The following is a 14,054-nucleotide window of genomic DNA, read 5'->3' as shown; positions in this document are numbered from 1 at the left end:
TCCCCTACCAGTTCCTTAAATGCCGATCTCTAGGTAATTCTCCAGTGGGGCAAAGACAATTTAGTTGATTTCAATACTTCTAAAACACAGTCACGTCTTATATCTTGCAAAAAGGATTCTTCTGCTCCTATGCTTATCTTTGGTGACACTCTTATTTTTAAGCAAGATGATATATCTCTTTTGGGAATTACACTGACTTCTAATCTCTCTTGGCACAAGCACATTACAAATGTTGCTTCCTCTTCATATAAAAAAACTTGGTTTTCTCTTTTGCTCTCGGCATTACTTTTCTTCCAAACAGCTCTTCACTCTGTACAAATCACAAATCTGCCCTACCATGGAATGTTGTTCCCACATCTGGAGTGGTGCCCTGAAAACCTCTCTCAGGCTTCTAGATTCCATTCAGAAGAGGGCAGTTAGGTTAATTAATGACTCATCTCTAACAGAGTCTCTCCACTCTCTGTCTCATAGATGTTCTGTTTCTGCTGCATGCCTTTTGGGCACTGTTCTTCTGAATTGGCTTCTATAATTTCCGCTCGCTCTTTTAAAACAGTCCGAACATCTATTCACTGTCCAACTTCAAACTCACAGAACCAACTTTTCATCTTCCTCTTTTATTCATTCAACTGCCATTTTCTGGAACAGTCTTCCTTCATACCTATTTCCTGAATATTTACAGTCTACAGAAGTTCAAGTCTACTGTCAACAAACATCTTTTGTCTTCTCAACCTCCAACCCATGCATGGTACTAAGTACTATAGGTTCTAATACCTCTCGTGTTTGGGGTTTTCATAAAAAAAAAAAAAAAAAAACACCTGATAATTTCTGTGCATTCCATGCTGTTCTTTTCTACCACATGTGTCAGTAGTTCATTTCACACCCATTTAGGTCTAATTCTCAAAAAGTATTTCTTTATTGGTATGAAAAGCCTAGTAGCTTCTGTGATTACTTCCGTGAATGTTTCCCATTTAGAATTTGCTTTTGGTAGGATCATCAGTTGGTGTCACTGCATAGAATTTAAAAACTCTCTGAGACCACTGTAGTCACCCTTATGAAAGCATAAGCATTTCCCTTTACCCTTGGCAGTAGTTATATCTTTAATTAAATTCCACAATAGTACACTATGATCACTGCCATGCTGTGGGTCTTTTACTTACAGATTCTTAATGCATGTAGAATCACTGCTGATAACCAGATCAAGCGTATTGCTTCCTCTTGTTGCCTCTGTAACATGCTTCTGTAGAAAACAGTCAACCAAGAAATCTACAAAAGTCTTGTTAGAGTGTGACAACCCACAAATTCCATTTGACATCTGGAATGTTAAAATGCCACATTATAAGACATTCTGATTTATTACTCTGTTTCTCTGTATAACAGTTTGGTATACTCATTACAATCATTAGGCCTATAACACACTCATGCTCTTAATTTTGTTTTTTCAGTGCTTATATCACATAACACTGACTCAACAAGACTCAGTTGGAGAAGTGACCATAATTAAGTTGTGATCTGAGGTGCCTAGAAGACCACTCACCTTGACTCTGTGCTTTGAAGGGTTGTTTGTGATAGAAAGATCGAATTTTGGGTGTTGTGAGGATTGTCTGTTTTTCTGGTAATTAACTGAACAATCAGTGTGAGACCATTAGTAAATGTAAAAGCCATGGCATCTTGATCAACTTGGTCTGTGTGACTAGAATACTGAAACCAGTTGGAGTTGCATCCAGCTAGTTTCAGTTCTGTAGTTTACACTCCATTTTCCCTAACAGTGAGGTAATCACAAAAGAAAATTACCTCACTGTTAGGGAGAATGGAGTGTAGAAAGTTGAATTTCGAAGAAAAGAAATTAAGAATTAAGAGTTGGAAGAATTATAGAGGCAACGGATGAATTTGACACAGTGGTGTAGAGAGATTTTTATCCAGAGAAGATCAAAAAAGGGGCAATTCCAAATTATTAAGTCTTTGATATATAGAATATCAGAGTTTACCTATGTACAAATATCACCTTTTGGCAAAAGGAATTGTAGAGTGAATAATTAGGACAACTGACATGAACAGTGTCAACGGCAGTTGACAATTGGGATTCTGTCGGAAAAATTAAGTGGACTTGGCAGACTCTAGGTGGAATTGGACATTAATGAGATTGTAACCAAGACAACATATATTTATGAAATGAGTGAGGGAGGTTTAGATCTTTTTGCATATAAGTTTGTTCAATTAGTATGGCTATTCATGATGCCAAAAAAATTCAACAAGTAAAGTAAAAGTAGAGGGAGTGTTGTATGAATTAATGAAAATGTTTTGGATATGGCATACAATATACCCAGCTCCTTCAGATAATGTGGCCTTTGACGATGTTCTCTCTCTCTATACACTCTTCTCAAACTTGCTCCTGTCACTAGCTGGCAGAGTAGAGGCAGCAAGATTATTCACTAGCTGACCCATATGCCTCCTAGAAAGTTACCAGTAGGTTTGGTCTGTTGCATTATCTATTGGCCTAGCCTTGTGATAAACCATTTTTGAACTCTGCTCTCGAAGTGCAAGGGAGATTGGTTCTCAACATGATGCCTATCATACTGCATGATGGAAGTAATGGTGGTTGCTGGAACTTTGTTCTGGAGACTAAAAACATGGCCACTTCAAGCCTCCAGTAAGCAAAGTGGCAGTATTGCACTGGTTGATGAGAGTATTGCCTGGTGACAAAGAGGGCTGCATTCTGCTGTGCCACACTTTGACAACTGCTTTTACTGCAACCTTTTACTAGGTTCACATTAGCATTACTAGAGGTATATGGTGCAATAAAGCAAGCTTATACAGCAGGTGTGAGAAACCTCTTACCTGCAGAGAAATTTTGCTCCCAGTCAAATTTGAAACTGCCACATAAGCTTTAAGGGCAAGACAGTCATTTAATATAAGTTGTTTTAAGCCTCCATAAACAAATTTCTGTTAGCCATATTGCTTGTCTCATGACATTAATCATGAGTTGGAATACGTATGAATTGATGACGTAATAGTTATATCATTATTACAGTCAATTAGCATTTAGCATTTGTTTCTCCTCCAAAACCATGCTTGCATGCATTGGCTCTGTCTTATTAGGTCTTGTTATTGGTGATGGATAGTCAGTATTGATTTAAGTTTTGTCTTGGTTGGTTGTCGACTGCATCATTACACCTCATTGCAAATTAAGTGCAATAATTTTGAATGTTGGCCACATTTATAGTTCATTTGCTTAGTTCTATCTAAGTCAATATTGTAAAGTGTATACAAGTAACTCCCTTTCTGCAATGACTATTAATAATAAAAGAAGAAGAGCTGCAGGCGAAAGTTCTTTATTTGATGGAATATGGATGAATAATTATTTTTCATGGAAGTAAATGGAAAGTGTGCATGTATCATTTTTAAAGAATTAGTTGCAATTTATAAAAAGTACAGCCTTGAAAACCACTCTTTGACCAAGCATAAGGGATACGAAAAACTGAAAGAGATTCTGCATTTAAACAGGCTAACATTTTTGAAAGAATCTTTATGCAAACAGCATTCTATTTTCAAAAGACATATTATTCATGAAAATACATCGGTAATGCAAGCAAGTTATGGAGTGTGTGAGCAAATTGCCAAGAAACTGAAACCTACACATTGAAGGTGAGTTTGTTAAAGAGTGTATAGTTGCTGTTGCATGAATTTTAACTCCAGAAAAAGACAGATTGTTTGAGAATATTAGTTTATTGTGGAGCACAGTTTCTGACTGTATAAAAGATAGGGCGAACAATATCCAAGTATCCTTGAAACAAGCAGCATCAGAATTTGTGTTTTATTCCATAGCTGTAGATGAGACAACAGATATAGCAAATACGGCACATTTGGCTATACATATTTGTATGTGGGATAATGGCAAACTTTACGATTTGAGAAGATTTACTTCCTTTAAAATCGATGCACAGGACTACCACCGGTGTAGATCTCTTTTCTGAAGTCAAATCAGCATATATATATAAAACTAAGTTAGGAAAGTGCAGCATCTATGGTAGGATCTCAAAAAAGGATTTGTTGCTTTAATTAAGAAAGAATTGGAGAGCCACATTAGATTAAATCACTATTAACACATTAGATTCCAACTAATCTAATGCAGTAATAGTGTCACTGTCTAATTCACCAACAAAATTTTATATGCACATTCTGTGAGAATGACCAGTGTGATGAAAGTGGTAACAAAATGTATTAACTCTGTGGTAACTACACTGACAGTGGTAGAGAATGAAAGGGACCTGGGGGTGGTTGTGCAGGCAGATATTAAGTTTTCTGAGCAGTGCAGACGGGCTGCAAGAGTAGCTCATGGTGTATTGTCGATGATATATAGGAATTTTTCTAGCAATAAGGCAATGGTCAGGCCACACCTAGAGTACTGTATACAGGTCTGGAGGCCTCATTTCAAGAAAGATGTAGAGATGCTGGAACGAGTACAGAGAAGGACAACAAGATTGGTGAATGGAACAAAGGGGTGCTCTTACGAAGAAAGGCTTAAGTTTTGCAAATTACAGTGTCTGGAGACTAGGCACCAGCGAGGTGATCTGATAGAGGTGTATAAAGCCTTGAATGGTTTGAGCATGCTCAATGCTGATGGGATTCTTCCTCTTGCTCAGAATAATCACCTGAGAGGGCATAAATTCAAATTGAGGAAAGACAGATGTAGGATAGACATGAGGAAATTTGCCTTTAGCCAGCGGGTGGTTGGTTGGTGGAACAGACTTCCATCCCTTGTCGTGGAAGTTGATAGCCTAAATAAGTTTAAGGCTCAGCTGGACAGGTATTTCGAGCGAACAGAGGGGTGAAGTGGTGAAGTGGAAGTGGTCATTTTTTATTTATTTATTTTATTTTTTTTTGGCTGATGCTGCATAAGCTTGCTTTCTTGCATCAAATGCCTCTACTAATGCTAACTTCCATAAAAAATAATGGATTGAACAACAGAGAATTTAAAGAAATGTTAAAGGACCTTGAAGTGGAATATGGTGATTTATTGTACCATTGTGAGGTTTGCTGGCTAAACAAAGAGTGCATGCTCAAGCACTTCTATGAGCTGAAAGATGAAGTGAAGCTCTTCATGGATATTAAAGGCTACCCCAGTATGAAATTAGAGTACCAAAAGTGGTAGTGTGATTTGGTGTTTTTGGTCAATATCACTAGCCACTTAAATGATCTTAATTTGAAATGACAAGGGCCAAATTAGCTTATTTCCTCTCTTCTTGTCAATATCAGGAGTTTTAAATCAATGCTACAATTGTTTGTAACTCAACTGAAAAAAAAAAACACTGCATAGTACATTTTACAACACTGAAAGATCTGAAATGGAATTGATAGTGGAGTATGCTGCATAGTGTTCCAATCTTTTGAATCAATTTCAAAAGAAATTTCAAGGTTAACAAAATCATGAACTCAAACTAAGAATGTGCAAAACTCCTTTTGATGTGATACCAGATGAAGCTCCTGATTCCTTGCAACTAGAGTTAATTCATTTACAACCGGATAATACTTTGAAATCCAAATTTAATAGTGTATCTCTTTTGGAATTTATAAATCCTATGTATGTACTGAAAAATATCAACTTTTGAGGAATCATGCATTTAAAGTTGCATCACTGTTTTCTCAACATTAAATTTAGCCAAGAACCTCTTGCATGCTAGACTTACTGATGATAATCTTGCTAACCAAGAATTACTGCATCATCAGTACCATCTAATATCTCTGAGCTTTTTAAAGCAAAGCAGGGCTAACCTTCTCATTAAGGTGTAAGGTAAGAAAGAAGTTTTATTAAAATTAAAAGATTAACTGTGGTGTGTCTTTGATGTTTCAGCATTTAAAGCATTATAGCTTTGTGATTAATTAATGCATTCTAACATTTTAATTAATACTGCTTAGTGTGATCACGTGCATACCTATAAATTTGTAAAATTTAGGATTCATTATTTTTTCAGAAAAGATGCACCCCACAGGTTCTTATGCACTTGCAATTTGCCCCTGGTACTAAAACGATTCTCCACCTATGTTATATATCAGATTAAAAAAAAACAAACACCTTCCCATTTCACCCATCTATTCGCTCCAAACGTTTTTCCAGTTCTTCCTTGAATTTATTTAAGATATCAGCTGCTACAATGACAGATGAAAGTTTGTTCCAGCAAACAACCACCCAATGCTAAAGGCAAATTTCCACACATCTATTCCACAACTCTCTTTCCTCAATTTGAATTTATGTTCCCCTCAGATGCGCAATCTGAGCAAGAGGAAAAATCCCATCATCATTGAGCTTGCTCAAACCATTATACACCTCAATCAGATCACCTTGCAGGTGCCTAGTCTCTAGACACTGCAATTTGCAGAACTTAAGCCTCTCTTGGTAAGAGCAACCCTTTGTTCCCTTCGCCAATCTCGTTGCCCTTCTCTGTACTCATTCCAGCAGCTCTACATCCTTCCTAAGATGAGGCCTCCAGACCTATATGCATTACTCAAGTTGTCGTCTGACAAAGGGATAATCACCTCCTTATCCCTGCTAGCAAAATTCCTGTATATCATTGACAAGTCCCCATGAGCTGCTCTGGCAGCCTGTCTGCACTGCTGAGAAAACTTCATATCTGACTGCATAATTACCCCCAGGTCTTTTTCGTTCTTCACTGCCCTCAGTTTAGTGCTGTACAGTCGGTACTTTACTCTGGGGTTACTGCTACCTATATGCAGTACTTTGCATTTGTCAATGTTAAATTTCAGTTGCCACCTCTCATCCCATCTGCCCAGCTTTTCTGGATCCCATTGAAGTAGTGTCCTGTCATTCATTAACAATCCTGTCAACCCTCATATTGTCTGCAAACTTGGACATAAAGCCTGGTACTTTCATCAATATCATTGATAAATATGCAAAACAGCAATGGGCCCAACATCAAACCCGGGGATTCCACTAATAACATTAGTCAGAGCAGGGTCCATTGATGACCTCTCTTTGTCTTCTCCCACTCAATCATCCCTTTATCTATAGCAGCAACTTGCCCTTAATGCCATATTGCTCCAGTTTGTACAGTAGTCTTCCATATGCAACAGTATCAAAAGCTTTCCAGAAATCCAAATATATGATATCAAAATTATTTTTTGATTTCAATTTCAGTTCCTTTGTGACCACATCATAGTATCCAATCAAATTGGTCAGACAAGACTTTCCCTTAACAAACACATGCTGCGTTTGAACTATAAATGCAGTCTTGTCTAGATGATCCTGCAATGTTTTTAACCTGTGGTTCCATTATTTTTTACAGAATTGAAGTTAAACTAACAGGTCTGTAATTACTCATGTCACCCTTTGATCCCCCTTTATGAATTGAGGATACATTTCCACATCTCCAGTCCATGGGGACCTCCCCTGAATCCAGTGATGCTCTCATAATTATGGCTAAGGGTTTGCTGACTTCCTTTGCTGCCTCCTTCAATATAACTGGATAGAACCTACCACCCCAGGTGTCTTTCTTATATTTAACTTTAACAATTTCTAGGGATATATACCTAGGGTTAAGGATAGTCTTACTGTCGTGAAAGTGCAAGCAGTGGATTCAGTCTGCTTGACTCATAAGTGTCACCTATCAGTTTTGTCAGCATTTTAGACTCCAGGAAGCCCTAACTTATCATACCTTAGAAAATGTCTGTGATAAGCTTTAGGGACAATTATCGTTAAAGTTTATTTGCTTTTCTCGGCCAATTTGCCCATTATTTATAGAACTGATTGCAATAGCATACTCTAATAACTGTTATTAACCTCCCTGCTAATCTTTGTTTAATCCGGAAACTTGGACCTTAAGCCTAATTATGCCTTCATCGGTATCATTGATAAATATTGAAAACAAGAATGGATTTAGCAATGAACTCTGAGGGATTCTACTAATAATATAGTCCAAGAAGATAAGTGCCTATTGATAATTACTCTCTTACTTTCTCCTGCTCAACCATTCCTTTATTCATAGTAGCAGTTTGCCTCTTATGCTACGTTGCTGCAATTTGTACAGCAGTCTTTCACTTTGAACAGTATTTTTGATACCTTTTTTTTTGTTTATTCTTCATAAAAATTTTATGGTAAAATAAATATTTTACTATAATTTTCTAGAAGCTGCATATTGTAATTGTTATTATTTCACATTTTTAAAATCATTGTGTTTTATATAGGCACTGAAACATTTCCTTTTTTTATTGCTAGTTATGCACTTTTGGTATTGGATAACCAAAATTTACAAGAGTTGTGGGACTGGGAAAACAGGAAAGAAAGACTTCGTATTGGCGGAGGTAAAGTATTTTTCCATTTTAATTCCAAACTGTGCCCTAGCAAAATCAGAGAATTGAAGAAATATACTGATGTTATGGATTGGGATGATAGAGATGTTTCACCAAGTTCTAATGGAGATAGAGTTGCATGTAAGTGTGATTTAACTTTTTTTCTTTGAATTTTATCATTTGAATTTCTATTTCCTGTAATTTTCTTTTAATTCTTTTTTTTAATTATTTCTTAATTCTTTATTATAATGAAAAGGATGATATATTGATATAAGGTTATATTTGTATGAATTGCTTAGTATTAGAAGGGTATGATGAAATTAATATTTCAGTAGCTATTTTAAAAGATTATTAGAAAACAATATTTTGAAGATTATTATTGAATTTTTTTGTTGAGTCCTATAATAAAATATGGAAAAAATTCAGAATCTGCAAAAATCAATCAGGATCGTTTACATTCATGTTGATAAAAAAAGGAAAATCTGAAAATTATAGATATATTTTAGATATATTGTAGCACAATATTCAATCTATAGTTAAATAAATGCTAATAGTTTTATATTTATCAGCTGTATTCAAGGAGATATTGCTATGTTTGAAGCCTACTTTCCTTCTTGTCGTATTAAGTTCTGGTTTTAATGTATTAAAATTAGAACCTTGCTATATAAATTTTCTGAATTTGTTACCTTGCTAAAAATGGCAAAAAGTTAGAAGGCAGATTTCCATTACAATCATAGAAACATCAAAAAATTACACAACATGTTATTACTTTCTGATCATCAAATTGGACTTAGAGAGAGATAGATGAGATGCTAAACATTTAATACGAATGCATTTTCAATATTATTTGCAGTAATTTAGCTATTAAATGAATGAACGAATAAATAAATAAATGCTTATTGTATTGATAAGAATACAGGCAAGTTCACCATAGCCTTAATAGCTAGGATCAGAAAGAAACAAAACTGGTGGCCTAGATACATACTGTATTTTTTAACCTACAAAGTTATTTGAAATATCATATGCTAAGCAGAGAATACCAGGAGCACACATGTGTAAAGAACGGAACATGTGTTAACAACTTAAAAGTGTTAAGACCATATTCCTATAGAAGAGACTGTTTACAAAAGTGTGGATACTGTAGCAAGCGATGAACCAAGTGAGCATCTGGCATACCCTGAAGAATTTCTCAACAGCTTAATACCAACAGGAATGCCTCCTCACCAGCTAAAGTAGGTGGTGTAATCATGCTACTACAGAATGTAATGCCATCAAGGGAACTCTGCAATGGAACAAGAGTGATAATTACATGTCTACAAAGACACATCATAGAGGTCCGCATAATAAATGGATTGAACTTAGACACTGTTCTCATACCGCGCATACCTCTTATTCTATCTGATACAAATATGCCTTTCAAATTCAAAAGAAGACAGTTTCCTATACGTTTAGCATTTTCAATGACCGTCAATAAGTCACAGGGACATTCTTTTGAAAGAATATACTTATACCTTCCGAAACCTGTATCCAGTCACAGGCACTTTTATATGTTGGTCTCTCAAGAGTTAGATCAATAGGCTCATTAAATTTTGTATTTGAGAAGAATTTGTGCAGATGCGTCATTTTAATGATGCATCTGCACAACTCCGATGTTTCCAATAGTTGGGGGGAACACAGTTATGATGACTCTGAAAATGTGTCATATTCGATTGCTGCAGTAATCAAAGAGATTCCAAGCTATATCCCGTTGTGGTAACCTGTCTTAATAAAATCATCAAATTGATCAAACAGGATCAAATTTATTAACAGTATTACTGTGAACGAAGAAAAACTGGAGGTTGACTCTCACACTGGATGAGCTCACACAGTTAGTATTAGCAATGGCCACATGGTGCAAGGAAGCCATGGCTTATGCTGCACGAGCAAAAAAAAAAAAAAAAAATATATATATATATATATAATAAATAAATAAAAAAAATCAATAAAATAAAAATAAAAAATATTAATAAAAATAAAATAAAAATAAGATTTAAAAAAAATAAATAATTAATAAGAGAAAAGGAAATAGACAACCTATGTGTTTTCCTGCTCCTGTAGGTAATTATCCAGCAGAACTTTGAACTTCCCCAAACTGTCAGCCTCTGCCACCTATGTAGGTAACTTATTCCAGTAATTTATAACTCACTAGCTAAAATAAAACTTCCTGCAATCCAGTCTAAACATCTCCCCCTGTAATTTGGAACTATGGCCCCTAGTTCTAGAGTAATTTATAACTCTGAAAATTTCGTCCTCATTCATTTTACTTATACCTCTCAGAGCCTTAAACACCTCAATCAAGTCTCCTCTAAGGTGCCTAGTTTTCAAGCTCTGCAATCCAGCTATTCTTTCCTCATATGGACACCCTTTGCCAATCTCACCAGGCGAGTTACCCGTCTTTGGACTCTTTTTAAGAAGCACAATGTCTTTCTTTAGGTGCGATCTCCATACCTGAACAGAGTATTTCAAGTGTGGTCTAACAATAGCCTTATATAATGGGATTATGATATCCTTATCTCAATTAGCAGTTGTTCGATAAATCAGTGATAGGACACCACGGGCCTTCCTTGCAACCTGTCTACAATACTCAGAGAACTTCATGTCTGACCATATCGTAACATCCAAGACCCTTTCCTCCACTACCCGCTTTAGTTCAACTCCACCAAGGGGGCTTAGAGGGGAACAGGCATTCTGTGTGTTATCAGACACTCAGTCTAAAACACTGATGGACCAATATCTTTCTATTTCAGAAGATTTAGGAGAAGTCCAGTTGGCCTGCCTCCCTAAAATCCACTCATGCACATCTTCTTGATGGTAAGCCCTGTTATGTCACTTAGGTGGCAGCGAACATGTAGAGTGGTTCTCTTCAAGACGCCTAGTCAGTGTGAAGAGAAAAAGACCAAACCCTCCAGCATGTGACAGTAAGACGAAACAAATGGCCCTCAGTCCCCAGCAGCTTTCATTCCCCTCCTCTTACGGCAGCAAGAGGATCAGAGTGGAAGCAGAGGGTGCTAAGAATTTCTGGCATGACCAGGCTGCCATGCACGAAAACTGAACTTGGCCTGTTACAACGCAAGATTGCTCATCGGTGAAGACAGAATATTTGAGCTGGAAAAGGAATTATAAAATGTGAATTGGAAAATCATCGGTTTGACTGAAACAAGAAGAAGAAATGAATCACTTATAAGTTTATCAAGTGGAAATCTGCTGTACACCAATGGAAACAGTGAAGGGGTGAAGGGTGGAGTTGACTTTCTGGTCCATAAAGATATAAAAAACAACATTTTGGAATTCAAAAGCACATCACCAAGGGTGTCAAGACTACTACTCAGGATTTCTGAGAGGTATAAGTTAAAGGTTATAATGATTTATGCACCAACATCGAGCCATGATGATGAAGAAGTTGAAGAAATGTACACTGAAATTGAGAGTCTTCTACATGAACAGAAAACTCACTACACTATCATTTATGGGGGGACTTCAATTCTAAGGTTGGAAAGAGACAAAACAGTGCAGAAAGGGGAACTATAGCGAATTTTGGAATTGGTGAAAGAGGTGAAAGACTTGTGGAATTTGCAGATTCTCGAGGAATGTCCGTAATGAGTCTGCTGATGAGGCTAGTGGGAGCCAGATGTGTTCAAAGCCCTTAAGTGGATTTTCTTATTTATTGATTTGAAATTATTGTTTTTCTAAAACTTTTGATTTAAATATAGTAGTATAGCATTATTTTGTGATTTGCTGATTAATCTGGGGCAGTTGCCCTCTGAATCACAGCCTTTTAAAATGCGCTGCTTGCATGATGTTTGCTGAGCAATCGGGTATGGGACATGATATTGCCATGGGGGATGTCTTTGTGTGTGCGCGCGATGCAAGGAGTGTAACGAAATCATTCGACAACTCAGCATTGTTATGGGCCTATATGAGAGCTTGAAGGACAGGGTGGATGCTCTCGAAGGATCTAAAGTGAGGGTCCCATCAAGCTCTCAGCTGCCCACATCAACGCCAGAGCTTGCACTTGGTCATCACGTAACACAGCGGCAACCCCCAAGGCAGAATGCACTGGTCCCACAGAAACTAGTAGTTATTGGTGACTCGGTTGTTAGGGAAACGGGGAACATGCTTTGTAAAAAGGATAGGTGGAACAGGACCAGGGTATGTCTGCCAGGGGCAAAGGTTGATGATGTTGTAGAACGGATATCATCTTTTAAGGGCACAAAAGGTGATATAGTTGTACACATTGACACTAATGATATTAAGAGTAGGAGACCGGCAGAATTACTTAGCAAGTACAGGTCACTGTTGAAAAAAAAGCCGTGAATTAGGGTTGAATTTGAAAGTGTCTGCAGTTCTGCCCAGACACGATAGGAGGGAGTATATGATGAGAGCCTTGTTGATCAGTGAGAGCCCTGGAAAGATTGTGCAAGGCTCAAGGGGTAGAATTTTTTTCAGCCTGGTCTGTACTTGTTAACAGGACAGACTACTTCTACAGGGATGGGATACGCTTAAATAGAAAGGGTGCAAGAATATTTGCTGATGCTATCGAGGCAGTGTTAGGTGGGCCAGAAAACTGCTAGCTTGTGAGGATACAAGGACTAATAGATTAACAGTAGCCACTGGCAGAGGTGAAAGTGATTCTTGCACTGCTTTTATTGGAATGAGCAGAAGCCTGGAAAACAAGATGCAGGATATTTCAGAGACTGCTGGGAGTCATTGCGGTTCAAGTAAACACATAGGTTGTGTTAGGGTAGTTAAGAATAGGAAGAGGTGCATGTATACTTGCGTGTACACCAATTCTAGGAGTTTGGTAAATAAATTTGATGAATTTGATGTATTGCTCAAAGCATCAAAGGCGGATATTGTTGGGATATCAGAGACGTGGTGTCACACAGATATAAGGAATGCAGAACTGGAATTTGTAGAGTACAACATCTACAGAAAGGATAGACAGGATAGGAAGGGAGGAGGGGTTATGCTATTAGTTAAGAAACACAAAATCCAAGGAAGTGAAGCCAGTCAACATCGCTGGACAGTGCAGTGTTGAGTCAGTTTGGTGTGACATAAGCATTGGGAGATCAGAATTGAGAGTTATTGTTTGTTTGTTATTTGGTTTTTGGATCATCAGCAACTAAGGCCATATTGCTACGGGATATGCGGTGGTCATTCCCTGACCGTTCCGCATCCTCCATATTTGGTGGTGACGGGCTCGAACCCCGGTCTAATCGAATTGAGAGTAGGAGTGTGCTATAGGCCTAATGACTCTGATGAGTATAATAAGAAACTGTACAGGGAAATAGAGTGGGCCAGTAAATAAGAGAGTCTTATAATGGGGATTTTAATTTCCCACATATTGAATGGAATTTCTGGGTTGGTCACTCACACACTAGCAAGGCTTTTGTGGATTGATTGGATGATTGTTTTCTACATCAGCATGTTCGGGAGGCAACTAGAGGGAGTAATACTCTTGATTTGATTATCAGTAGTGATTCTTCATGCATTAAGAATCTGCAGATAAATGAACCACTAGGTGGCAGTGATCACAGTGTTCTGAAGTGGGAGTTACTCAAAGAGGTAACTACCATCAGGGGTAAAAGAAAGGGTTATTGCTTTCGTAAAGGCGACTACAATGGTCTGAGACGGTATTTAAATTCTATACAGTGGGACCAACTGATGATGTTACCAACAGCAAATTCAAAATGGGAAGCATTCAAAGAACTTAT

At 37.3% G+C, this 14,054-nt stretch overlaps 1 protein-coding gene across 1 annotated transcript in view; it reads left to right on the top strand.

The window, feature by feature from the left end:
* The window catches only part of LOC150080650 (insulin-like peptide receptor), a 514,932-nt gene that overhangs the window by 229,334 nt on the left and 271,544 nt on the right, over nucleotides 1-14,054 (top strand). Inside the window, 1 exon segment of the mRNA XM_090381758.1 lies at nucleotides 8,228-8,442. Within this exon segment, the coding sequence (XP_090237884.1) occupies nucleotides 8,228-8,442 (215 nt within the window).

This window comes from Mastigoproctus giganteus, chromosome 9, assembly GCF_048544385.1.
Source record: "Mastigoproctus giganteus isolate SK-2022 chromosome 9, ASM4854438v1, whole genome shotgun sequence".
Lineage (NCBI taxonomy): Eukaryota > Metazoa > Arthropoda > Arachnida > Uropygi > Thelyphonidae > Mastigoproctus > Mastigoproctus giganteus.
The sequence above is the reverse complement of the archived record's forward strand: the minus strand, read 5'-3'. Positions and strand labels throughout refer to the sequence as shown.